The sequence below is a fragment of the Lepidochelys olivacea genome (assembly GCF_965140295.1).
Source record: "Lepidochelys olivacea isolate rLepOli2 genome assembly, chromosome: 7".
In the NCBI taxonomy this organism is placed as follows: domain Eukaryota; kingdom Metazoa; phylum Chordata; order Testudines; family Cheloniidae; genus Lepidochelys; species Lepidochelys olivacea.
The window spans coordinates 79,060,610-79,087,127 of record NC_140417.1 but is presented as its reverse complement, the minus strand read 5'-3'; the positions used below and the strand labels follow the sequence as shown (position 1 = coordinate 79,087,127).

Sequence of the window (26,518 nt, the reverse complement as noted above, 5' to 3'; positions counted from 1 at the left end):
ATATGACAGGAAAACACACTGGCTTTACGTCCAGGATAGCATACCAAGCCATTGGAACACGTCGATCAATTCAAGGGGAAGCTTTTGGCAGCAAAGAGGATGGCAACAGAACTGAAAACTGGTACTTGGAAGAGGTTGTAGTTATGAACTTTACAACCTCTTATCTATATTATGTGAAGAAAAGGGCATTCAACATGAGCAACTCCTCTTCCACAAAGAAGTTTGTTGGTTTTTACTCTGAAGTTTTTAATTTCTTGTCTGAGCTCAGAGAAGACCTTTTAATTTGGCTCTATCCTTGCAGATCAGCATTGGATTATTCTGAATACTTCTTTCCAGGAATGGATGACGACATGGGCTCTCAAACTGGGAATTCCGAAATCCTGGAGTGGGGGTGAAGGGCTGGGTTTTCATAATTCCTGGGAGGTTGCAACCACCTTGTACTTCCCATATTGCTAAATGGGAAGAGAGACCCTGGGTTAAATGTTGCCGTATCAGGCCAAGTTTGAGAACCACAGGCCTACATGAAGTGTGCTGGCATATTCAGCCCAGGTCATAGTGATCTGGTGTCCACATACCTAAAACCACTACCACAATTATCACAAAGTGACATTGTTGTTGTCAGTCTCTCTAGAGAGCTCAAACTAAACAGGTATGGAAGTGAACTATCCTCTCCATCCCTAGATGTAGCCTCTTCAGGTCACAGTTAGAGCAAATTGAAGGGGAGTGTGGGGAAGCATGAGTATCATATGAGATGCATGACATCTGGCAGTCTGAGAAAATAAGCATGGAACCCCAGGATGCCATTTTCGCACATATAGTAACTCCTCCCTTAAAGTCATCCCGGTTAACGTTGTTTCGTTGTTACATTGCTAATCAATTAGGGAACATGCTCATTTAAAGTTGTGCAATGCTCCCTTATAACATTGTTTGGCAGCTGCCTGCTTTGTCCACTGCTTACAGGAAGAGCAGCCCGTTGGAGCTAGGAACTTGGTGCGGGCTTGGAACCAGGGTGGACCAGCAGCCCTCCTATCAGCTCCCCGCTCCCCTAAGTTCCCTGTGCGGCAGCCACCCAGCAGGCTATCGATTGCCAGCAGTTCAGCTGTCCCTCCCCACACTGCCATGTGCTGCTCCTACCCTCTGCCTTGAAGCTGCTCCCAGGTGCCTCCTGCTTCCTGTGCGGGGGGTTGGGGGTGGGAAGAAGGGAGAGGGGGGCTAATGTCAGGGTGTTCCCCTCCCCCCTGCTCCTGCCCCCCGCCTACCCCTTCTCCATATAGAGCAGGGTGGGGATATGACAGGGCTCAGGATGGAGAGAGCTTGCTGGCTGCAGCTGCTGTCTCAAGTTCCTGATACACTTAAAAAGGCAATGCATTTCTCTCTCTCTCTTTCACACACACACATATACGGTGTATGTCTCTGTCTGCCATGCTGTCTCCCCTCCCTCCATTCATGCTGCCTTGTAGTGTATGAGGCTACATTAACAATGTGTTAACCCTTGAGGGCTCAGCCAAATGCTAGTTCATCATTTAGCAGTAAGGCATCCCCTGGGAAATATCCCACCCTCTAACTTCACCTCCTCAAGGAGCTTGACAATCATCATTGCTGTGTACAGTATTAAACTGTTTGTTTAAAACTTATACTCTGTGTGTGTATATATATTTTTTCGTTTGGTGAAAAAAATTCCCCTGGAACCTAACCCCCCCCCCATTTACATTAATTCTTATGGGAAAACTGGACTGGCTCAACATGATTTTGCTTGAAGTTGCATTTTTCAGGAACATAACTACAACATTAAGCGAGGAGTTAGTGTACATATTTCATATCTGAACTTTAAGGAGACTGACCAACTACTGCAAATTCACAGTAAAATATTCCATAGCCATCTTCAAAGGATCCACACAATCAAGTCCTAGCATCTTTTGCAGAACAGATTACACACACACAGTTACTGTTGCTTGTGTCCATAATATGGAAAATAAATAAAATGGGAAGATCTCTAAAAAAATATTGATAACCATCCCATTAATTTCAAGAAAATTACAGAGATTTTTTTAATTACCACCATTAAATAATGTATAATATAAATTGATAACAGTTCAGCCCTACTTTCCAAGTGACTTGGCAAAATTCATAAAATGATCTGATCATGACAAAATTGTAGAAAAAAGAAATAATTAAAAGTCATAAGCTGAAAAACAAAAGTATATGATAAATAGTGGCAAAGATCAAGTCTTATTTTATATTGTAAAAACATACTATCAAAACATTAAGAAATGGATTTTAAATCCAAAACTCTGTAATCAATCAAGTAATTATAAATGATGTATGTTTAACTGACTTCTAGATGAAAATTATTGTAGTTAAGTACAAAGCCTGAGAAAAACTAAAAATACTGCCAAATCTTACTGGGTAACAAATCATTGGGTCAACCATGCAAAATGTTGACAGCAGGCTCTTTATGTTTACACTGAGAACGTATTATGTAGTCCTTACTACAGAAGGTAAAGCCCCTCTTGAATAAATCTGGAGCTCTGCTTGAGGAAAAACAACAGAGTTTAACATTGGTTAAGTGACTAACAAAATGTCAAATTTCAGAGTGGTAGCCATGATAGTCTGTGTCGGCATCTGATAAAGTAGGTTTTTGCTCACAAAAGCTTATGCTCAAATAAATGTGTTAGTCTCTAAGGTGCCACAAGTACTCCGAAATGTCAAATGGAATGCATAATGACTACATTTTAACAGCTGGACCTCATTTCAGTCTGTGGCTAGAAAGTTTTGGATTTGAAATACATAATGAAGTCCTTGATATGTAGGTGAAACATCAGTATAAAAATACATTAAGCTATATCCAGGCACGTTTATCCAAGAAGAAAGGATCTGAGCTACAGGAGCCATCGCCTTGATAGTAAAATTTAAATGTAAATGATCAAAACTTGCATTGTAAATGTTAGGGTAGCAACTCTAATTATGGCAGAGAAAATATCTTCACTTACATATCCCTAATTCAGATATTTAACTTTTGGGGTGAAAAGTCTCTCCTCTGCTGAGTGGTCCATAAACAAAACAAGGGAAATTGGCACAAACAAACTGAGTCCTTTGGGTGGGGCGGTGAGGCGGGTAGAATGCTTCCCTCTTGGGTTCTATCAGAAGCAGGTCCTCTGTTCCCTCAGGGAGGGACCTTTGGGCAGTTGTTATAGGAAGAGATCCTGCCTTTCCTCAGCTCTGTTCTCAGGAGCTGCAAGTCTTCTCTCTTCCCTGGTCTGCCCCAAGGGTACGTCTACAGTATGAAATTATATCGAATTTATATAAGTCGATTTTTCAGAAGACATTTTATACGATCAATTTTGTGTCCCCCCACGAAGCGTGTGAAGTCGGTGGAGTGCGTCCACAGTACTGAGGCTAGCATCGACTCTCGGAGCGGTGCACTATGGGAAGCTATCCCACAGGTCCTGCAGTCTCCGCTGCCCATTGGGTTAAGCTCCCAGTGCATGATGGGGCAAAAACAGTCTCACAGGTGTTTCTGGGTACATGTCGTCAGCCACCCCTCCCGCCGTGCAAGCTACGGCAGACAATTGTTTCACGCCTTTTTTCTGCCATCATCAACTGTACACCACCGCTTCCGCTTCCGCTGCCGCTCTGCTCTCCTGCAGCAGATGGTGCAGTAGGTCTGCAAAACTCTGCTGTCCTGCAACTCGTACAGAAGGCCTGAAAGCCATCTTACACCATACACCGCTGCTTCCACTGCTACTCTGCTTTCCTGCAGCAGACAGTGCAGTAGGTCTGCAAAACTCTGCTGTCCTGCAACTCGTGCAGTATGCCATTGTAAACCGTACACCACTGCTTCTGCTGCAACTCTGCTCTCCCACTCTCCTTCATTTCACGCCTTTTTTCTTGGATTATCTGTGCAGGCGCCATAGCACAGCAAGCATGGAGCCCGGTCAGCTCACCACTGCAGTTGTGACCATTGTAAATACCTCGCGCATTATCCAGCAGTATGGGCAGAACCTGCAAAACCGGGCAGGGAAACGACGACAGTGCGACTACGACAGTGATGAGGACATGGACACAGAAGTTCCTGGACGCACGGCACGTGGCGATTGGGACATCATGGTGGCATTGGGCCAGGTTCATGCCATGGAACGCCAATTCTGGGCCCGGGAAAAAATCACAGACTGGGGGGACTGCATAGTGTTGCAGGTATCTGATGATTACCAGTGGCTGAGAAACTTTTGCATGCGTAAGGCCAACTTCATGGAACTTTGTGACTCGCTGTTCCCTGCCCTGAAGCACCAAGATACCAAAATGAGAGTAGCCTTCACAGTTGAGAAGCAAGTGGCAATAGTCCTGTGGAAGCTTGCAACATCTGACAGCTACCGGTCAGTCGCGAATCAATTTGGGGTGGGCAAATCTACTGTGGGGGCAGCTTGATCCAAGTAGCCAAACCAATCATTGACCAGCTGCTATTCAGGGTAGTGACTCTGGGAAATGTGCAGGCCATTGTGGATGGCTTTGCTGCAATGGGCTTCCCTAACTGGGGTGGGGCCATAGATGGTACGCAGGTCCCTATCTTGGCACTGGACCACCAGGGCAGCCAGTATGTAAACTGCAAGGGGTACTTCTCGATGGTGCTGCAAGCACTGGTGGATCACAAGACACGTTTCACTGACATCAACGTGGGATGACTGGGAAAGGTGCATGATGCTCGCATCTTCAGGAACTCTGGTCTGTTTGAACAGCTGCAGGAATGGGCTTACTTCCCAGACCAGAAAATAACTGTTGGGGATGTTGAAATGCCTATAGTTATCCTTGGGGACCCAGCCTACTGCTTAATGCCATGGCTCATGAAGCCGTACACAGGCAGCCTGGACAGTAGTAAGGAGCAGTTCAACTATAGGCTGAGCAAGTGCATAGTGGTGGTAGAGTGCGCATTTGGCCATTTAAAAGCATACTGGCGCAGTGTACTGACTAGGTTACATCTCAGCAAAACCAGTATTCCAATTGTAATTGCTGCTTGCCGTGTGCTCCACAATCTCTGTGAGAGTAAGGGGAAGACATTTATGGCGGGGTGGGAGGTCGAGGCAAATCACCTGGCGGCCAATTTCGTGCAGCCAGATACCATGGCGATTAGACGATCACAGCAGGGCGTGCTGCGCATCAGAGAAGCTTTGAAAACCAGTTTCATGACTGGCCAGGCTACAGTGTGACAGTTCTGTTTGTTTCTCTTTGATGTTACCCACCCCCTTTCTTGATTCTAATTGCCTGTAAGCCAACCACCCTCCCGCCCTTCGATTACAGCTTGCGGAGGAAATAAAGTCACTATTTCAAAACCATGCATTCTTTATTAGTTGATTAAAAACACAGAGAGATAAATCACAAGGTAGCCCGGGTCAGGTGGGGCAGGGAGGGAGGAGGGAAGGACAAGGCCACTCTACAAATCAAAATTTAAGGATATGCCAGCCTTCTGCTGTTTGGGCAATCCTATGGGGTGGAGTGGGTGGGTCTCCGGAGCGTCCCCTTCTGTGTTCTTGGGCATCTGGGTGAGGAGGCTATTGAACTTGGGGAGGGAGGGTGGTTATACAGGGGCTGCAGTGGCTGTCTGTGCTCTTGCTGCCTTTCCCCCATAAGATCCACCAGACAGCGGAGCATGTCAGTTTGCTTCCCCATCACCTTGAGCATGGCATCTTGTCTGCTCTCATCACACGCCTGCCTCCTCTCATCGCAGTCATTGAATGCTTTCCGGGACTCTGCCATGGTTTTCCTCCACGCATTCAGCTGGGCCCTATTAGTGCAGGAGGACTGCATAAGCTCGGCAAACATGTCATCCCGAGTGCGTTTTTTCCGCCTTCTAATCTGGACCAGCCTCTGGGACGGAGTTGATAGGGGGCACGTTGAAACATTTGCACCTGCGGAAGGAGAAAAAGGAAGGGCAGAAGTTTAAAATATACATTTTAGAGAACAAAGGGGAGACTGTTTCTCAGTGAAACAAGCAATTCATAGTACCTAGCACATGTTATTTCTGTACAAGGTAGTATTTTGTCTTTTATACTGAGTGCCTGCCAGTTTGGTGTGACTGCATCACACTAGGCTGAGCAACAGCATTCAGCTTGCAGGCAGCCACGGTAAGCGCTAGGGGCACAAGGGGTTCTGCTTCTTCTGCATTCATTACAATGCTTTCGAACTGCAGTGCCCTCCTTTCCCATACCAAGCAATACCTGGTGGGTTGGCCATTTAAAAGGAGGGCCTGCAGTCTCTCTGGGATGATCGCTACACACACACCCCACCCCGTGCCCTTTAGGTCAAACACTAACAGGCCAGCGAGGACGGGTTTCCCCCCACCCCCACTGCGGGGCTCTGACCTTTTAAGCCAAACGTGAACAGACTTTTCCTGTAGCTGTACTGGACGCGAATGCATCCCAAGTCTTCAGGGCAAATGAATAGTAAACACACTTTCTTTTAAACCCTGTATCGTATTTACAAAAATACACTCACCAGAAGTGCCTTCTCCGGCGTCATGGTCTCGGAGCCCACCTTGGGAGGGGGTGGAGGGTATTGGCTCCAGGGTGATGAACAGTTCCTGCCTGCCGGGGAGAACGGATTCACCGCTTGCTGCCCGTGCACTGTCCTCCTCCTTCTCCTCTTCCTCCTCCAAAAAATCATCCTCCCCACTCCATGAGAGAACCCCTTGCAGGTGTCCATGGACAGTGGTGGGGTAGTGGTGGCGTGCAGCTCATCGTAGAAACGGCATATATGGGGCTGTGAGCTGGAACTCCCGTTTGCCTCTCTAGTCTTTTGGTAGGCTTGCCTGAGCTCCTTGATTTTCACACAGCACTGCTGTGTGTCCCTGGAGTAGCCTATGTCCATCATTACCCGGGAGATTTTCGCAAATTTGTTTGCGGTCTGTTTTTTGGAACCGAGTTCTGCCTGAACAGATTCTTCTCCCCAAACAGCGATGAGATCCACTACCTCCTGCTCGGTCCATGCTGGAGCTCGTTTGCACATCTGGGACTGCATGGTTCACCTGCGCTGGTGGACTCTGCATGGTTCACCTGCGCTAATCAGGTCTTCACGCTGGCCAAACAGGAAATGAAATTCAGAAGTTCCCAGGGCTTTTTCTGACTACCTGGCTAGTGCATCTGAGTTGAAAGTGTTGTGCAGAGCAGTCACAATGGAGCATTCTGGGATAGCTCCCAGAGGCCAATACCATCGAATTGCGTCCACAGAACCTCAAATTTGGAACAGCAATGTTGATTTTAGCACTACTCCCCTTGCCAAGGTGGAGTACAGAAACCGGTTTTAAGAGACCTTAAAGTCGACAAAACCGGGTTGGTTGTGTGGACGGATTTAGTTTTAATTTGATATAACACGGCTAATTTTGATATAATCGCGTACTGTAGACCAGGCCTAAGTGTGCTGTTCTGCTCCCAGGTGTGGTGGGGTGGGGCTGACCTTGTTGCATGCTTTTTTATCACATTTTCAATATCATTCTGCTTTTAAGCTCAGAGGTGATGGACATATTGAAAAACTGACCACAACAGTCACAAAATCTGTCACACAGAGGACTTGAGTCAATGTTGCATCATTTCTCCAACTGCATCTAGTCCTTAAACCCTTCCAGACAAATATTACATGGCTAGGTTTTGGGACAGCAGTAAGAGAGGAGAAACAGATGAATAGTTTCTCTAGATCAACAAGTACCAGACTTTACCGGTTCACATACCAATTCTTAAAAAATTGTTGTGAAGTGAATGGATAGGCCATCACACTCATGTACCACAGTTTGAAAACCCCTGGCCTAGATAACATTCCCTAGCAAGTTAACTGAAAATTGGCAATCAATCAGCATAACTCGTTTCTACGAGAATTCAGGCAACCCTCTCAAAAAAAAGTTTTGATGCAGGCAGGGATATTCCTAAGGCATGTATTTCCTGGGTGATGGGGGCCCAGAAAGTAACACAAAGAACAGCTGGCTTTGAACAAATGCAACAAAACACATAAAACTAGAGGGCGAAGTGCTATGTCCAGTCCCCAGGATACAAATCCTGGTCCAGTCCACCTCCACCCCTCAATATGGAATGATATTTTGGGAAATCCAGAAGAGTTGTGTGAACTTAGTTTTCAGAATAATTTTAATCCTCCTATAGGGCAATCTATGGGAGGACATGATGCAACTATAGTCAAGATTTATTACACTGAACAATACAAAACAGAACAAAAAAATCATTCCAACTCATTAGCTCTTCCTGAGTCATAAGTATTTCTTCAGAGGCTGAATTCATTTTCAGTAGCAAACTGACTGTATAGTGGGCTGATGTAAGATTTCAAACATGTAATTAAATGATGTAAGCTACAGTAAGTTGTCCTCTTTAGTGACGGGCTCAAAAAGATCTGGGATGAAAAAAAAAAACCAATCCTAAAAATCATTAAATTAAGACTATAAAGCGAATTTAACCCCTTTTACTCAGAAGAATACTGAACTTATGCTAATTAAGCCAAAGATAATAGCAATTTGAACAATTAGACATGATTACAGATTTAAGGAAACTGAAGAAAATAGTAATAAAGCAGAGACATGTGAGTTATAGTAAGTCAAAAAGTGAGATGCCTGGCCCAAGTGACCTTTTTATCTTCAGCAATTCCTATGTCCTCATGTACAGAAGAATTACAATTTGTGCAAGCAACATATTCAACTAAGTCTTCTTCAGGCTTCACAAGAGAGAATCCTGCACTGATGATAAAGGAATAAACCAGAGAACAGAAAAGAATCGTTAAGAAAAGATATAGCACAAACTACTTGCCTCAGTTGCTATAGATGTGAACTTATCTGCAAATCGGACATGTCTGGCAAGCTCCTCTGTGCTAGTAGGAATTTCTCCCTGGTCAATATGATACTCTGGCACAGCTCCCACTAGTACAATAAGCATAGACTGACAGGCCACATATACCTAAAAAGAAGAGACAAAATTGTTTAGGATAAACAATTTACATGATATTTTGCCCTCTTGTTTATCATAAATATTTTAACCTCTTCATTGAACTAATATTTAAAACTTGAGCTACAATAGTTCTCTTAATTCAAAATCACAACAGCTCAGCTAGTATATTGTCTTTAAGTCTCTGGACAGGAACGCACAGGCCAGGGCATTCTGAAGGGACAGCAATCATGTCATATTTAAGATTTTCAGTGGGTTTTTATTAACATTTTGATTTTGCAACCCTCCCGCAAATTTCAAAATTCTTCAAACTTCTTTTTTGCTGCTTTGTAGCAAGAACACAGAAAGGACATTATAAACTACTTTACTAGGGACTTCTAGCTGATCTAGCACCAAAGGCCAAAATTTAATTCAATTAAAGATTGTTTCCAAGAGTTACTAACATTTTATTTAGTAACATCACTAAGGAATACCAATTCCAGCAACAAATCAGTACAGCAAACCAATGAAGTTAGAAACCTCTAGCTTTTCTCCTTACAGAGACTGAACCAGATCACTAGGGAGGTTAGATCAGGGGTGGTCAAATGGCCGCATGTGTTTCTTTTACAGTTAAAGTGCGGCTCACAGAGCCCCATCCCTCCCCCCATTCTCCACCTAACAGACTGGGGTGGGGAGGAACTTGAGGATTCTGCCCTGTGGCAGAGCAGTGGGGCTAAGGGCTTCTGCTAGAGACAACTGGTGCCTGATGAGAGTGGGGGAGCATAATGTAAAGGTTCCCCCCAACAGCTGGGGTCATACTCATAAGCCCTCAGCATGCCCCCCATTACCTTCAACGGCCCCTTCCTGCAGCTCCCAGGCATTAGCTCTGCATGGAAAATCAGTGGCAAACAGCTGGAGCTGCCACTTTAGCTCAGTGGGGAGAGGCAGCAGCAACAGAAGCAGTGGCTCTCCCTGCATCTCCCAGCTGTTTGCCATAGCCTCTCCCCACGGCTGCAGCTCGCAGCTTGCTGGCTCCAGCAGTTGCCATGCAGGGAGGGGGCCCTCCAGCACAGTGTGACTGATTTGGTCCAGCAAACCCTCGCAAAAATCTGGGAGGGCACGTGACCCTATGTGCCCTCCCACACACATCACCTCTGGTTTCTGCCCACTAGGGCGCGGGGCGTCTCAGGGCTTCAGCCCCACAGGGCACAGCTGCCAGGACTCAGGGCTTCAGCGGGAGTGGGGCTGAAGCCCCAAGACCCCCTGTTCCCGCAGGGCTAAAGTCCTGAGCAGGTGCCTCTCACAGTGACAGGACTGAAGCCCCAAGACCCCCTGGGCTACATAGTAAAAAAAGAAAGTTTTCCATGATAAGGCTCATGAGGAGGCTCTCCTTTCCTGCAGGCCTCAAGAGGTCCACAGTAAGTTTGAATGCCTTCTACGAGAAGTGCAATCTTAGTTCTGTGTTTCTAATTTTTTTTTTATTTAAACCAACTTTCCTGAAAAATAATATATACCCAAACCTTAACCACCTTTTGATGCTGTATTGTCAATGGAAGGAATTCAACTCTGGAGCTAGTTTCCCCCAACAGGTCCAGCAGGGTCCAATACATCTAGTTTTGCAGTTTGATTTGGAGATTGGATCTGTTTATATTTGGATTAGCCAATTTTGTCATTGAAAACAATGCTTTTACATGCCTAGTCATAAATATGATTTATGCATAAATAGATGCAGTTTTAGAAATAAAAAAAGAAAGTATGCTGTACTTAGGAATGAAACAAAATTATACACTTTTTCCTAAGGCTTGACATTTTAATGAACTAAGTAAGAGAAGTATTCAATTAAAAGGTCTTATTTAAAGAAACACTTAAGATACACTATTCATTGAAAAAATGTTTTTACTATTACCTCTTATGTTTTAAATATTTAGATATTTCATATCTGTCTTTTTAAAATGGCACTTTTTTTAAAAAAACTGTTTGCATATGAACCATGCCCAACTTTCTCAAAAATGGGTACCTAATGTTAGTCAATAATTAGGTCAATGGAAGTTATTGGGTATTTAGATCTTCTGAAAAACCAGATGAGCTAGAGACAGCTGCCTAGCATCAGCCCCAAGACTTATGGGCAGAACAAAAAACTTAAGTGCTTCTATAGCCAAAGACAATCAGTTCTGAAGAAGTTACAAAAGAACGGTGAGGACTGAAGAAATACTATAATAAGCATGCCAAACAGTTCCATTACAAATGCAAGAGAATGTTAGATTTCAAACAGAAAGCGGCCAGCAAACTGCCAAGGTAACAGCTATTCTATCTACACCAAGGTCCTAAACCATCTTGAGGCTCATTCCTACCAGCAGAACTGAAAACCATCTATCTAAAACCATGGAAGACGCTACCTCTTATCTCCAGATGAAATCTAGAAAAATGATAGCATTTTCTGGATGAGAGAAGTTCACATATACCCCCAAATACCTCACCACATCTCTGACAATGAAAAATGCAAGGAGCAGCAAACATAGGGTTCATCTAGCAACTCCATCTCAGATCACTGCAGAAGAAATCCTGAAGAACAAGAAGTGGTCATGATCAAAAAGACACTGGTGGTCTGTTTGTTTTCTTTACATTTGATTTTTTTAAAAAAAGGAACGATTTAGAAACAGTAAACTCCAACACCTTCATCTATCTTATGTGAGTGGAGCCTAAAAGATCAGCAGCTTTTTCAACACCATTCATGCTGTTTTGTTACACTGTAGCTACAAGGCAATCTTCCTGGAGTTAATCTTGAAACGCCAGTTGTAAACTTCGCTACAGAAAAATGTAGCGATTATTCTCCACAATCCTACAGGATATTTAAGTACTATCCCAACTATACAATAGGGAAAAATAATATGTAAAGAACTTAAAAGACTTGCCCAAGGTCGTACAGCAGGTCACTGACAGACACAAGAAGAGAACACAGGAGTTCTTGACTTGCAGTACTATAGCTCAATCTACTGATTGCATGAGGTGGTGGGAGGGGGAGATTACTTCTCACACTGTGTCAACATATTCACAGGCTGAAATATAAAACTTACTACCAAAGATTATTTGTATCCTGGCTCGTGCATATCCAGGCTTCCTCCTTATATTAAAACAACACATGTAAATTTTGCCAGCCTGGCCTTCTAAAGCCCAAGGGAACTTCAAAAGATAAACAACCAATAACAACATCTGTTTAAAAGCATAAAAAGTTACTGGTTTGCACTGTAGGTGATGCATGAACAAGGAACAGCCTAGTTTAATATTCAATAACCTTCTTGCCTAACGATATAAAACTATTCTGACAGAACTTTCATCTGACATTTATTTTTATAATACTGTATCCACATTATTTCTTTGGGAGAGGCTGCACTCCTGGGAGAGCCAGCGAGATCTTCTGGTTGTTAGTGCAAACATCCCAGGAGGTTACAACGCGAGGCCAGCGTCGGGGTCACAGCAGGGCTCCGTGCCAATAACCCAGAAAGAAACCCAGCCCCGCGGCTGAGAGGAAATCACGCTCAGGGCCAGGATTCCCTCCTCTCCCCTGCCAGCCACGCCGAGCTCATCCAGGCACGCCCAGCTCCCCGCTGGCGGGGGACGCGGCGCAGCCACTCAGGCTGCAGTCTGGCACCCCCGCCCCCCAGTCCAGGGCGCACGGAGGGTCTAAGACACGCACCGCCGGCGGCGCGGACGGACGCTTGCTGGAGCTAAGGGAAAGAGCCTCCTGCGCCCTCTCCGCCCTCCCGCCAGTCCTCCGGGCAGCCGCCACCCGCCCTCGTCCCTCTCGCGTCCCATGAAATCCCGCCGTGCCCCCACAGCGCCCCGCCCGCCCCAGCCAGCGCCCCGCGGCACCCTGGGTCTCCACCCCCCCGCAGCGAAGGGGGGACAGGCCGCCGCCCGGGACCGGGACCGGGGCCGGCCGGGCTGAGCAGCCGCGCGTCCCCCCGCCCACCTGCAGCAGCACCAGGAAGGCGGTGAGGCGCTTCTGGCTCGGGCCGAACTCCCCCACCGAGCCGAACGCCTCGTCCAGCTCCATGGCCCCGCTGCATCCCCGCCACCAGGCGCGACCGGGGGGCGCCCTCCAGCGGCAGGAAAAGCCTCCGCTCGCAGGGGAGGGAAGAGGCAGCGGGCGACAGCCGGGAGGCGAGCGTGGCCCTCCCCAGGCACCAACGGTCTCCTCCCCGCGCGCGAGGCTGGCGCGACGTCCGCGGCCCCAGAGGCGCCGCCCCCGTGTCGGTGGGCGCGTCCGCCCAGCGGCGCTGCCCAGAGCTCGGGCGGGGGCGTTGTAGCTTCCTCGGGCCTGGCACGGCGGGAGCCGCGTCTGCAGAGAGAGGCGAGTAACTGGCCGCGAACAGCCGTGGCGGCGCTGAGGGGACCCTGCCGCTGGTGACCAGATACCCTCCCCGCCCGGATTTTTCACGCTAATAGGTGCCTATATAAGAAAAAGCCCCAAATCTTGGAACTGTCCGTACAAAATCAGGACACCTGGTCACCCTAACTGCCCCAAACAGCAGGGGCAGAGCCGGAGGTCTCCGTGGGAAGCACATGGCCTGAGGCGCAGTAACTTAGAAAGCAAAACAGGAGCGGGGCCCTAGCAGAACTTGTGGAGGGAAGAGGAGCTGAAGGCTCTGTCTACACTGCAGCGTAAGCCCAAGGTTCAAACTGAAGCCCACCCCCCCTTCCATCCACGCTAACCTAGGGCTCAGACCCGCCGTCCCCCAGGAATGGAGAATCCACACCTGAGTCAAGCTGGGAATCAGGCTCCAAGCCCTGTTGTTTTGCAGGCAGTGTAGATGCAGCTCCACTAGCATTGTCCACTAGGACTCTACTGAAAGCAACGCCCAGGCTGACTTTCTTCTTTTCTCCATAGGCAAGTTTAGTGAACAGTTGGGTTTTCCCATACTGCACTGCAAACAAAGGGCTAGAGTGGCCATATTTTTGGAGAGCACGAAGCAGTCTGGGATATGGCTGTGTGGATCTGGGCTTGCGTAATGCAGTGTAGATATTGGAGACCTAGGTTGGGACCCAGGGTTCAACAGTTCTTAGCCTGGGGTCACAAATGAGTGTAGACACTTAAGCCTTAAGTTAACAAACCCAGTGTCCATTAACTCAAGTTCAGCTAACCCTGGGCTTACATTGCAGTGCAGACATCTGCTCTGAGGCCCACTAGGAACCATGTTACAGCAACTGTGCGTGGCGCTCAGATACCACAGCAGTGGGTGCCAGTATAAACCCTAACATAGATCTGGAGGAATTATACAAATGATAGCCAGCATGCTGACAATCACACTGTTTCTCCTGAATTAGAATGTATGGCTGGTGTAGCCATTGTCCAGATTAGCCTCAGCTTCCTTTCATTCTGTGATGGTATTTTTCCCCACTCTGAAAAGACACAAAGAGTTGGCATCTGGCCCAGTTACCACAGGTGGTCTTGAATTTGAGATTTATTTTAGTCCAGCCACATAGCACAACAGTGAGATGCCCTAACATCACAAAATTGCCATCACACAGCTTACTTTTGGAGGTTTGCAGCTCTCATCTGTAGCAGAAGCATTTTGAGAGGTAAGGAAAGATTTCAGCAGCAGTCTCTTCACAGGGCAGATCAGGACACCCATTCTTACTACTCTGTGCTCCTCAGCTGGAGAGGCCCCTGTGGGTAGCCTCTTCACCAACAAAGTCCATTTCCAAATGTCATACTAGTGGGTTTTTTTTCCTCTTGATATCACTGTTGCTTCTCTGATGCTCTCATCTCTATCTTTTGCCGCTCATTTCTATTGCTCCCAGATCCAGTCTAACTTCCCTTAAACTATCAGTCCCACCAACTACAGTAGAGTTGGATCGGAACCTTAGGACTTGTGTACACTGGCAATTTACAGTCCTGCAACCTTCTGGCTCGGGGTTTGAAAAAACACCCCCCTGAGCGCAGCAAGTTTCAGCAGTGTAAAGCGACAGTGCACCAGTGCTGGTATCCACGCCCCTCGTAGGCGTAAATAACATGTAGAATTCCCATCATGTGGGAGGAGATACATAGTTATAAAGCTGTTATTTGATTTCATATTAGCAATGCTCCCTAAAATTCTCTGTTGTCGGTCCTGTCAGATCTGTTTTTCCAGGTTTCAGGCCACAAGAGATCCTGGGCAGTACTTGGCCAGAGCTCAGGGTAGAGGTCTGCTCCCTTCCATTGCCTGTCCTTTTTTGTACTACTCTGCTTCCCTTTTTAAGCCCCATCTTCAGTTTGTGCAAGCTCAAAAGCAAAAAGGTGATTACTTTCAAGCATGAATTATGGTGCCATGGAAGGAACAGTGCCTCTTTCCCCACATCTGTGAAGTTACTTTCCTTTGTAATGTGCTTTGAGTTCTATAGATGAAAAGAGCCAAGTATTTCATTAATAGGATGTTAACTGATGCATAAGAGGGTCTTTCACCTTCCATATTCAGTAGAGAAACGGAATTGCAGAATCTGACTGGCTCAGTGAATGTAGAATTCCTATACTATGCTTTGGAGAGGGGAAATGCAATCCAGTCCTCTGCTCCCCTAGCCCTCTGCACCCTCCCAGTTCCTTGCATATCTATATCCAGTGATCCCAGCTGTAACTTGTAGGGAAGAAAAAAAAAGTAGTTTGTTGGGAACAGAACTGTTGTTCTGCAGTTCCTTAACCAATTGCAGCATATGACAGCAATGCAATATTGGGACAGACACATTAAACAATTGAAGGGGCAGAACATTGTTAAAGAACTGTGACTCATAGATTCCAAAGCCAAAAGAGACCATTGTGATCTAGACTGACCTCCTGTATAACGCAGGCCCTAGAACTTCCTCAAAATAAGTCCTAGTGCCAGAGCCGTCATGTCCATAGGAGTTGGCCCGGGCCCTGTGCTTCAGGGAGGCGGGGCGATAGGCAACCGCCACAGATCCTGCACTTCAGGGAGACGAGCAGGGGCCTGGTGCTGGCAGCAGGGGTCGGGCCTGTGCCCTGCACTCACCAGCCCGGACATTTATTTCTTTTTCTTGCTTGCAGCCTCTCAGGCTCAGTCTCTGTGGTAGCAGCAGCAAGCGGCGTGGCCCAAGCCTGCTCCGCTCCGCTGGCTCCCGGTGCTGCCTGCTGCTGCAGGCTCCTAGCACCACCCCCCTCCCCCCAACCACTAGTGCCAGGGTAAGTTGACTCAGGCTGACCCTGACCTTCTGCCTCAGATGGACCCTTCCCTTTTCCGGCAGGATCCTCCACCAGCACAGGTGAGTGCCAGGTATTAGTCTCCATCATCCGTGGCCCAGCATTGGTGTCCCCCACACCTCCCCCTCCCACTGCTCTTTCTCCCCTCTCCCAGAACTGGGTGGGGTCCTCTAATGCCACCTCTAGGCCAGTGCCAGACCTTATGTCAAGGTTCCTCCCCCACCCTGAACTCTAGGGTACAGATGTGGGGACCTGCATGAAAACCTCCTAAGCTTACTTTCAGCAGCTTAGGTTAAAACTTCCCCAAGGTACAAATTAATTTTATCCTTTGTCCCTGGATCTCCACTGCCACCACCAAACTCTAACTGGGTTTATTGGGAAACATAGTTTGGACACGTCTTCCCCCCCCCCCGAAATCCTCCCAACCCTTGCACCCCACTTCCTGGGAAAGGTTTGGTAAAAATCCTCACCAATTTGCATAGGTGACCACAGACTCAAACCCTTGGATCTGAGAACAATGAAAAAAGTATTCAGTTTTCTTACAAGAAGACTTTTAATAGAAGTAAAGAAATCCCCTCTGTAAAATCAGGATGGTAGATATCTTACAGGGTAATTAGATTCAAAACATAGAGAATCCCTCTAGGCAAAACCTTAAGCTACAAAAAAGGACACACAGACAGGAATAGTCATTCTATTCAGCACAGTTCCTTTCTCAGCCATTTAAAGAAATCATAATCTAACACATACCTAGCTAGATTACTTACTAAAAGTTCTAAGACTCCATTCCTGTTCTATCCCCGGCAAAAGCAGCATACAGACAGACACAGACCCTTTGTTTTTCTCCCTCCTCCCAGCTTTTGAAAGTATCTTGTCTCCTCATTGGTCATTTTGGTCAGGTGCCAGCGAGGTTACCTTTAACTTCTTAACCCTTTACAGGTGAGAGGATTTTTCCTCTGGCCAGGAGGGATTTTAAAGGGGTTTACCCTTCCCTTTATATTTATGACACCTTATCACTCCCCTGCCTCAGGGTCCTCCTTGCCTTTCTGCTCTCCAGCTTTGGGGTCCCCCTCTCTGCAGTACCAGGACCTGGGGTCCCACAACTCTGCTGTCTCCACTACCCACCAGGACTGGGGTCCTCCATCCATCTGCTTTTCCGCCTTCCCTCCCCATCCCAGCCCCCAGAGCCCCTGCTTAGAGCCCCTGCTCCATGCTGGAGGGTCCTGGGGTCCCCGAGCACCAGGGCACATATAGGCCTTCCAAGAACCACCCAGTTTCTGAGGCAAGGAAGTCCAGGAAGGTGGGTTTCAGAATGTAAGCGGTGCAATACTGATCATGATCAGTGAGGTTTTTTTAAATTATAGGAACTTAGATTCATAGATATTAAGGTCAGAAGGGACCATTATGATCATCTAGTCTGACCTCCTGCACAATACAGGCCGCAGAATCTCACCCACCCACTCCTGCGATAAACCTCTCACCTATGTCTGAGCTATTGAAGTCCTCAAATCATGATTTAAAGACTTCAAGGAGCAGAGAACCCTCCAGCAAGTGACCCATGCCCCATGCTACAGAGGAAGGTGAAAAACCTCCACGGCCTCTGCCAGTCTGCCCTGGAGGAAAATTCCTTCCCGACCCCAAATACGGCGATCAGCTGAACCCTGAGCATCTGGGCAAGATTCAACAGCCAGATACCCAGGAAAGAATTCTCTGTAGTAACTCAGATCCCACCCCATGTAACATCCCATCACAGGCCATTGGACCTATTTACCATGAATATTTAAAGATCAATTAATTGCCAAAATCATATTATCCTATCATACCATCTCCTCCATAAACTTATCGAGTTTAATCTTAAAGCCAGATAGGTCTTTTGCCCCCACTGCTTCCCTTGGAAGGCTATTCCAAAACTTCACTCCTCTGATGGTTAGAAACCTTCATCTAATTTCAAGTCTAAACTTCCCGATGACCAGTTTATATCCATTTGTTCTTGTGTCCACATTGGTGCTGAGCTTAAATAATTCCTCTCCCGCTCCGGTGTTTATCCCTCTGATATATTTATAGAGAGCAATCATATCTCCCCTCAACCTTCTTTTGGTTAGTCTAAACAAGCCAAGCTCCTTGAGTCTCCTTTCATAAGACAGGTTTTCCATTCCTCGGCTCATCTTAGTAGCCCTTCTCTGTACCTGTTCCAGTTTGAATTCATCCTTCTGAAACACGGGAGACCAGGACTGCACACAGTATTCCAGGTGAGATCTCACCAGTGCCTTGTATAACGGTACTAAAACTTCCTTATCTCTACTGGAAATACCTCGCCTGATGCATCCCAAGACCGCATTAGCTTTTTTCACGGCCACACCACATTGGTGGCTCAGTCATCCTGTGATCAATCAATACTCCAAGGTCCTTCTCCTCCTCCATTACTTCTAATTGATGCGTCCCCAGCTTACAACTAAATTTCTTGTTATTAATCCCTAAATGCATGACCTTACACTTCTCACTATTAAATTTCATCCTATTACTATTACTCCACTTTACAAGGTCATCCAGATCTTCCTGTATGATATCCCGGTCTCTCTCTAAATTGGCAATACCTCCCAGCTTTGTATCATCTGCAAACTTTATTAGCACACTCCCACTTTTCGTGCTGAAGTCAGTAATGGAAAGATTAAAAAAGATTGGTCCCCAAACCGATCCCTGAGGAACTCCACTGGTAACCTCCTTCCAGCCTGACAGTTCACCTTTCAGTATGACCCACTGTAGTCTCCCTGTTAACCAGTTCCTTATCCACCTTTCAATTTTCCTGTTGATCCCCATCTTTTCCAATTTAACTAATAATTCCCTATGTGGCACAGTATCAAACGCCTTACTGAAATCAAGGTAAATTAGATCCACAGCGTTTCCTTTGTCTAAAAAATCTGTTACTTTCTCAAAGAAGGAGATCAGGTTGGTTTGGCACAATCTACCTTTTGTAAAACCATCTTGTATTTTGTCTCATTTACCATTGACCTCAATGTCCTTAACTACTTTCTCCTTCAAAAATTTTTCCAAGAACTTGCATACTACAGATGTCAAATTAACAGGCCTGTAGTTACCCGGATCACTTTTTTCCCCTTTCTTAAAAATAGAAACTATGTTAGCAGTTCTCCAATCATACGGTACAACACCTGAGTTTACAGATTCATTAAAAATTCTTGCTAATGGGCTTGCAATTTCGTGTGCCAATTCCTTTAATATTCTTGGATGAAGATTATCTGGGCCCCCCAATTTAGTCCCATTAAGCTGTTAAGAGTTTCGCTTCTACCTCAGATATGGTAATATCTACCTCCATATCCTCATTCCCATTTGTCATACTACCATTATCCCTAAGATCCTCTTTAGCCTTATTAAAGACTGAGGCAAAGTATTTGTTTAGGTATTGGGCCACGCCTGGATTATCCTCAACTTCCACTCCATCCTCAGTGTTTAGCGGTCCCACTTCTTCTTTCTTTGTTTTCTTCTTATTTATATGGCTATAGAACCTTTTATTATTGGTTTTAATTCCCTTTGCAAGGTCCAACTCTACTTGACTTTTAGCCTGTCTCACTTTATCCCTACATGTTCTGACCTCAACAAGGTAGCTTTCCTTGCTGATCCCTCCCATCTTCCACTCCCTGTATGCTTTATGCTTTTTCTTAATCACCTCTCTGAGATGCTTGGTCTACAATTCCTGCCTATGAATTTTTCCCCCTTTCTTAGGATGCAGGCTTCTGATAGCTTCTGCAGCTTTGACTTAAAGTAATCTCAGGCCTCCTCTGCCTTTAGATCCATAAGTTCTTCAGTCCAATCCATTTCCCTAACTAATTTCCTTAATTTTTGAAAGTCAGCCCTTTTGAAATCAAAAACCCTAGTTGCAGATTTATTTTTGTTTATCTTTCCATTCAGTTTGAAATGAATTAGCTCATGATCACTTGAACCAAGATTGTCCCCTGCAACCATTTCTTCTATGAGGTCCTCACTACTCACCAAAACCAAGTCTAAAATGGTATCCCCTCTAGTCGCTTCAGCAACTACTTGATGAAGGAATCCATCAGCTATTGCATCCAGGAAAATCTGAGCCCTATTACTATTACTAGCACTCGTCCTCCAGTCTATATCTGGGAAGTTAGTCTGCCATGATCACGCAGTTTCCATTAGTATTTACTTCATTAAAAACATTAAAGAGGGCTCTATCCATATCCAAATTAGATCCCGGCGGTCTATAGCACACCCCAAGCACGATCACAGGGGAGGCTCTAGTAGTTTTCTTCCCCAATGTGATTTTTGCCCAGACGGACTCTGTCTTAATCCATTCCATCACTTCTTATTTCTTTACATTCTACCTCATCATTGATGTACAATGCTACTCCACTACCTTTACCTTTATTTCTGTCTTTCCTAAACAGCACATACCCTTCAATACCTGTAGTCCAGTCATGACAACTATTCCACCATGTTTCTGTTATCCCTATAGTATCTGGTTTCACTTCCTGCACCAGTAGCTCTAGTTCCTCCATTTTGTTACCGAGGCTCCTCACATTGGTGTACAAACATCTTAATTTTTGCTGTTTGGCCTCGCTCACATTCTGTACCCGATTAGGCACGGTCATTCTACAGCCAATATGACCTATTAGACTGGTATCCACACTTTGTAATTATAAAAAACTACAATATAATAACAATTATACAGCGGGGTGCTATCAATATTTAACCTGCAGCTAGCAGCTGCTCTTGAAGTTCACTGTAACCAGATTTCACCTGTATAAAAAATGTTAAGGGAGGTCCCATACACGCTGATTTGCTCCAGCCCCTGTACCCCCCAGGGACAGCCCTGCCTAGAGTGTATCTTTTAGGAAAATATCCAATCTTGGTTTAAAAATGGTCAGTGATAGAGAATCCCCTGCAACCCTTTGTAAATTGTTCCAGTGGTGAATTAACTTAAAAATGTACATCTTATTTCCAGTCTGGATTGATGTATCTTAAACTTTCAACCATGGAATTGTGTTATACCTGGCTTTCTCTACTAGACTGAAGAATCCATTTATATATTTGTTCCTCATGCTGGTAGTAGTAGACTGTAATTGTCACCCCTTAAACTTCTTTATTAAATGAAAAAGATAGTGCTCCTTAACTCTAATCACTATAAGGCATGTTTGCTAATGCTTTAATCATTCTTGTGAGTCTTCTCTGAACCTTCTCCAAGTTATAAACATGCTTCTAGAATTGTGGACACCAGAACTAGACATAGTATTCCAGCAATCATCAGTGCCACAGACAGAAGTAAAATAACCCTCTCTACTCCTACTCAAGGTTTACCTGTTGATGCATCCAATGATCACATTCGCTCTTTCGGCCATACTATTGCACTGGAAGCTTATTCAGCTGATTATCCACCATGACCCCCAAAAGGTTTTCAGAGTCATGGCTTCTGAGGATATAGGTTCCCAACCTGTAAGTATGGCCTACAGTCTTTGTTCCTGGATGTATACATTTAGCTGCATTCAAATGCATATTGTTTGCATTAGTGACTCATTCTCTTCATTGTTTAGGATCACCACCAGTTATCCTGGGAGCTGGGTGGAACCTCAGTGAAGTTGGACATGATAAGCTCCATTTGGAATAAGATAGCTAAAACAGTAGGACCACCACCCAAAACACAGGCCATGTGAGAGACTGGGGGCGAGGGTGAATGCAGATACTGTATCTATAATGGTCTGGGATCTGTGTAATAGGATTCCTTCGAAGTGCTACCTCTTCCTGGTACCCCTTTCCTCTCTACCTGTTTCCCCTCAGGCTTTGTGTATCAGACCACCCCAAACTCTTAAATTGCAATGCTCTATGATGGACAAGACTGACCAGTAGGCAGTAATACCTTTAAGGGGTAGACTATCCCATCACCATACCCTAGAGCAGCACCATAATGTAGGACATTTCCTATATTGACAGTTTTTTCCATTGATAGTTAATTCATCTCTCCCAGAAGCAGCTAGGTCCACAGAAGAATTTTTCCACTGACCTAGCCGCATGTATAGTGGAGGTTAGATCAACTGAACTACAGCACTTAGGGTCCAAAATTTTGCACTGCACTGAGCAATCTTGCTTGGTGAATCTAATTTAAGTGTAGACTACTACTATGTTTAAGTAAAACAATACACATCCTGACCTTTTGTAGTTTTAATCCTTTTCTCTCAGATTGCTAACTTTTATGAATCAATAAAACTTTGTTTTGAAGAAAGCATTGTCACTATCTACCACCCTCATCTCTAAGAAGGAAGTATAAGGGAGGGCAAACTCTGGCTGCCAACTGCTGGTAAACAGGGATGCTATAATTGGGAGACTCACCATATAAGTAGGGTGAATCACAGATTATGGGTCTGGCCTTTAGAAGGATGGCTATGGAAAGAGTGAGCAAGGGGGTCACAGATATGGCTTACTTTGGAACAATGACACTATGTAAATATAGAACAGTGATTTCCAGAAGGTAATTCACAAAATACTGGTACAATCTAGGATTTATTTAAACGTTAAGAATATTTGGCCACTGTTTACCACTATTCATTACTTTTGCCCTTGCACTTTAAATACATATTTCTGGGACACTGGCATTGCTGAATATAAGCTTAAATCAGCTGCAAAGGTTTTTTGTTTCCTTTAATAATGTCATTGTTTCACTAATTCTGAATTCAGCATAAAATCCTCAAGGTTAGCCAGGACCTGAATTTCTAGTGGAAAACACAACTGAGGGGAAAAAACAAAACAAATTCCTTAAAAGAGCAAACTTTCAGTGTCTTCAGTATACATCATAAAACAGTAAAAGAAAAAGGTCACAAGCTCTTTTCGGGTCCTTCTCCCAACAGAGCATCAAGCATGGTAAGTAGTACCTTTATTAGTGAGAAGGGCACTCATTTATGGCCTACTCCCGGTAACACTTTGTTCTTCTCAGTAGAGAACAGTGTCTGCTGGATCAGGCCCAGAAGCAGTTGTCTACACTAGAGAAATTCTCTGAACTTCCCACCATTGCTACAGCTGCTTCATCTCAGTCAGTGTTAGCAATGCTGATTTGCCATCTGACACCACTTAACATTGTCATGTTTTCTATGGTTAAATAGATTTCACACCACGTAAGGGATATTTGAAAGCAGACAAGATTAAATAGTTTTAAATGCGAGTTGAGAAGAAATAGGAGATACATACTTGGTACATACATCAAGGAGCATGCTACCTGAAATTCCATTGTCATGAGTCCTTGTTCAGTAAAAGCTGTGCACGTTTGAATTCTAACAGAAGAGATCCCCAGGTCGCAAGAATGAACTCAACATGTACCGCCAATAACTAAAGTAATGATGGAAACAATCAACGAACGAAGCTTCACAACACAGCAAAATTAAGTTAGCAAGGTTTTTCATTTGGGATAAGGAGAGGGCATGCAGCAGTAACTTTTAAATGTTATACAGCACCCCCTACTGGTTAATCTGTGAAACTTTATTTTGACTTCAAAGATAACTCTTTACCTTTGTCAGATGAAAAGCATGGGTGCCATTTCAGATTTGGGGAATGGGGGGGGACTTCAACCATGATGCCAGGGGCTACTTAGGAACCTGAAAATTCTCAAAGATTTTTTGCGTGCGTGCGCAGATAGCTAATTTCTAAGTTGTCAGGAGCATTGTATTGAACTCCTATATAAAGAAAAAAAAAGTATGACCACCACTTAAAGCCATATTGTAAATTTATATGAAGTTTAGAACAGGCAGGTGATAACACAGCAAGATATTCCCAAGCCCTAACCTTGAGGTATCAGCTTTGGAGCCTTAACACATATCAGAAACACAAGCTTGATACTTCAAACACTCTTTAGTAGAGAGGAAAAAAAAATTGCTTACCCCTGCAATTATTTTTAAATGCAGTGGAGGACAGATCTGAAGCAACTCAGTGCACCTACTTAGTGGAAAAGTAGATGGAGATTTTAAGTATGAACAGGAATGTCAAATTGACAACTTGTTTAAAAAAATACACAAAGTAGGGACATTTAAATAGTTTAATCAAAAATAAAGGAGTCTTCATCCAAATCAAAGACACTTGGAATTGGAAGGTCTATTTAAAAGTCAAACTCCTGTTGGATCCCAACCATAACCCAGTGAGAATAATTAGTAGTAACCTCCAGGGCCTGAGCATGGAATCTCCGGTTATGAAGCTAAGTGATTTATTACTATTGTCTAGATTACAGTTCAGACAAACTATATTTAAACCACATTACATACTAGTAAAGGGTTACTGTAATAATAGGCTACAAATAAAGACTTCTATCAATTAATGTTTTTCAAAGTATGTCACTGGAGGAAAATAAAGCTTTGCTTTCTGATCTAAATGAGCTAAACTTGCCAGTTATAACTTTGCTAACTTCAGTGGAATACTCAGACCAATATTGTTAATTAATAAACAAAACAGTCTTCAAAGAGTCTCAAAATTATTTTACAAAAGTTTATTTCCTGTTTTCTAATAGCCTTGGAAAATATTAAAATCAAATTTCTTTCCCGCTATGTTTGATTTGTATATTTCACTCAACTTGGCTAATGAAAACAGCTGTGTTCATTGCCTGTTTATGTATCTATCCTCTAGTTCTTTCACAATACTATAATTTCGAGTTGCAAACATGACATGGAGAATGTCTGAATGGGAACAAAAAACAGCTTTGTGTGTCTGTGTGTGTATATATAAACATTTGTTAATGTTAGGTTTGGTATACAAATAATTTTAAGCAAACCTACAATATATATGGAGACTAGACTGATTTTTTTTTAACTGACATCCTACCAAAGATATTGGTAGCAGTCTTAGGGGAAGGTGATTTATGCACCTCATTGAGTAGGGCATATTAGGGAATCTCCATGCTACACACTAACTTGCCAATTTCAGGCCTAATTCCCCCTTTCTAGTCCCATCTGACTGATGCCAGCAGGCTGGAATCAGTTCCCTAACTATCCTGCTTAGAAAGGTGTTCACCTCCTGACTTCCCAGTCAATGGCTCGACTTCACCACAAGAGCCTCCCAAATGCCAGAGAGGTTCAGCACTGCTTCTAGCCATCCCAAGGAGGCCAAGGATGAGTACCCTGAGCTGGTGTACCGGGGAGATACTGGCACTGCTTTGGCACCCCAAGTGCACCATACAGACACCACTGAATGAGGGATGGGGAGCGCCGGGTCATAGGGAGCATGAGAGCAATTGGAGCCCCACATAGGTCTCTTCACCCAGGAGAGCCCGAGGAACCCTGTGCCTGGGTTGACAGAGGTGCTTCCACAAGTGCAAAGCTGGCTTGGCTGCGAAGTACCAGGCTCTCTCTGTACTGAGCCAACCAGGGAGACGCCCCCTTGGCCACACCACTGGCCAGACTTCTACCTTTTTCAGAGGACTCCTTAAGGTGTAATGCTCCTGTGTGTACAAGTGGCCTCTTTCCCCAGAGGCTCCAGATGCATGGCTCAAGCTGACTACCTGCGGCTGGAACCAAGCGGAACCAGCCAGAGCTCAACTTGCTCAACTCCCCATGTGCCAACGGGCCCAGCCCCACTAAGCCATGGCAGGGGCAGCACAGGAGGAAACATGTTGCAGCTGCCTCCCAGTGCTGCTTCCCACCAGGCAACTACAGCCATAAATGTGGTCTGGGAAGGCAAGGGTGGGGCACTGCCTGGAGTCACCTTGCTCTTCATATGCCTCCTTATGCCCTAGTATGTGAGGGAGAGGAGTATGCTGTCTGAGGAAGTTGACAGATCTGTGACTTCTGAATTTGCATGTAAAATTATCGGATATGAAATAAAACTTGGGGGGCAAGTGCCCTCCCCCCCTCTGTAAATGGTGCCCCTACATAAAAGCAGCTTCAAAAGAAAAAGGAGTAGGAATGAAAGGCTTTAAGTATGTTAGTTAAAATGACGTTTAATTCAAAAAAATCCACTTGAATATCCTAATTGATAGAATACCTGAGTAGACTTGCAGTTTAAAAACCAAAAAAACCCCAACCCTGACATTTCCTCATCAGATAACTACTCATTTTGTTTACACACTTAAAAATGTTTTACCTATTTCAAGTCCACATTAATGGAACAACAAGCTTTTATGCACACAATAGCGTCCTCTCTCTCTCAAATTAGGCACTCCAAAAATATTAAGTGACAATTTAACCATACATCAAACATTCTTTAAGGAGCTCCCTACAGTTAGTGTGTGGTTTCAGATGAGGAATTTATAATAAAAGTACAAACAAGTTAGTTTCTAGTAAGTCTGCAGTTTATTTTACATTGTTTTTAAAAGTCATACTTACGGTAACATACGCATTGCATCCTGCTCAGAAAGTAGAATTTACAAAAGAATTTCAAGAGAAGTGGATTAGTGTTTAAAAAGCGCTCTAGAATACAAATA

At 44.8% G+C, this 26,518-nt stretch overlaps 1 protein-coding gene across 2 annotated transcripts in view; it reads right to left on the bottom strand.

The window, feature by feature from the left end:
* LOC311524170 (solute carrier family 22 member 15-like) overlaps positions 1-13,158 on the bottom strand; it is a 57,572-nt gene extending 44,414 nt beyond the window's left edge. For both annotated transcript variants that reach the window (XM_084635016.1, XM_084635015.1), the window contains exons 1-2: positions 12,877-13,158; positions 8,793-8,939 (exon numbers count right to left, since the gene is read on the bottom strand). In XM_084635016.1, coding sequence (XP_084491142.1) covers positions 8,793-8,939; positions 12,877-12,960 — 231 coding nt within the window. In that variant the 5' untranslated portion in view covers positions 12,961-13,158. The remainder of the gene's footprint in view (positions 1-8,792; positions 8,940-12,876) is intronic.
* Between the last annotated feature and the right edge of the window lie 13,360 nt (positions 13,159-26,518).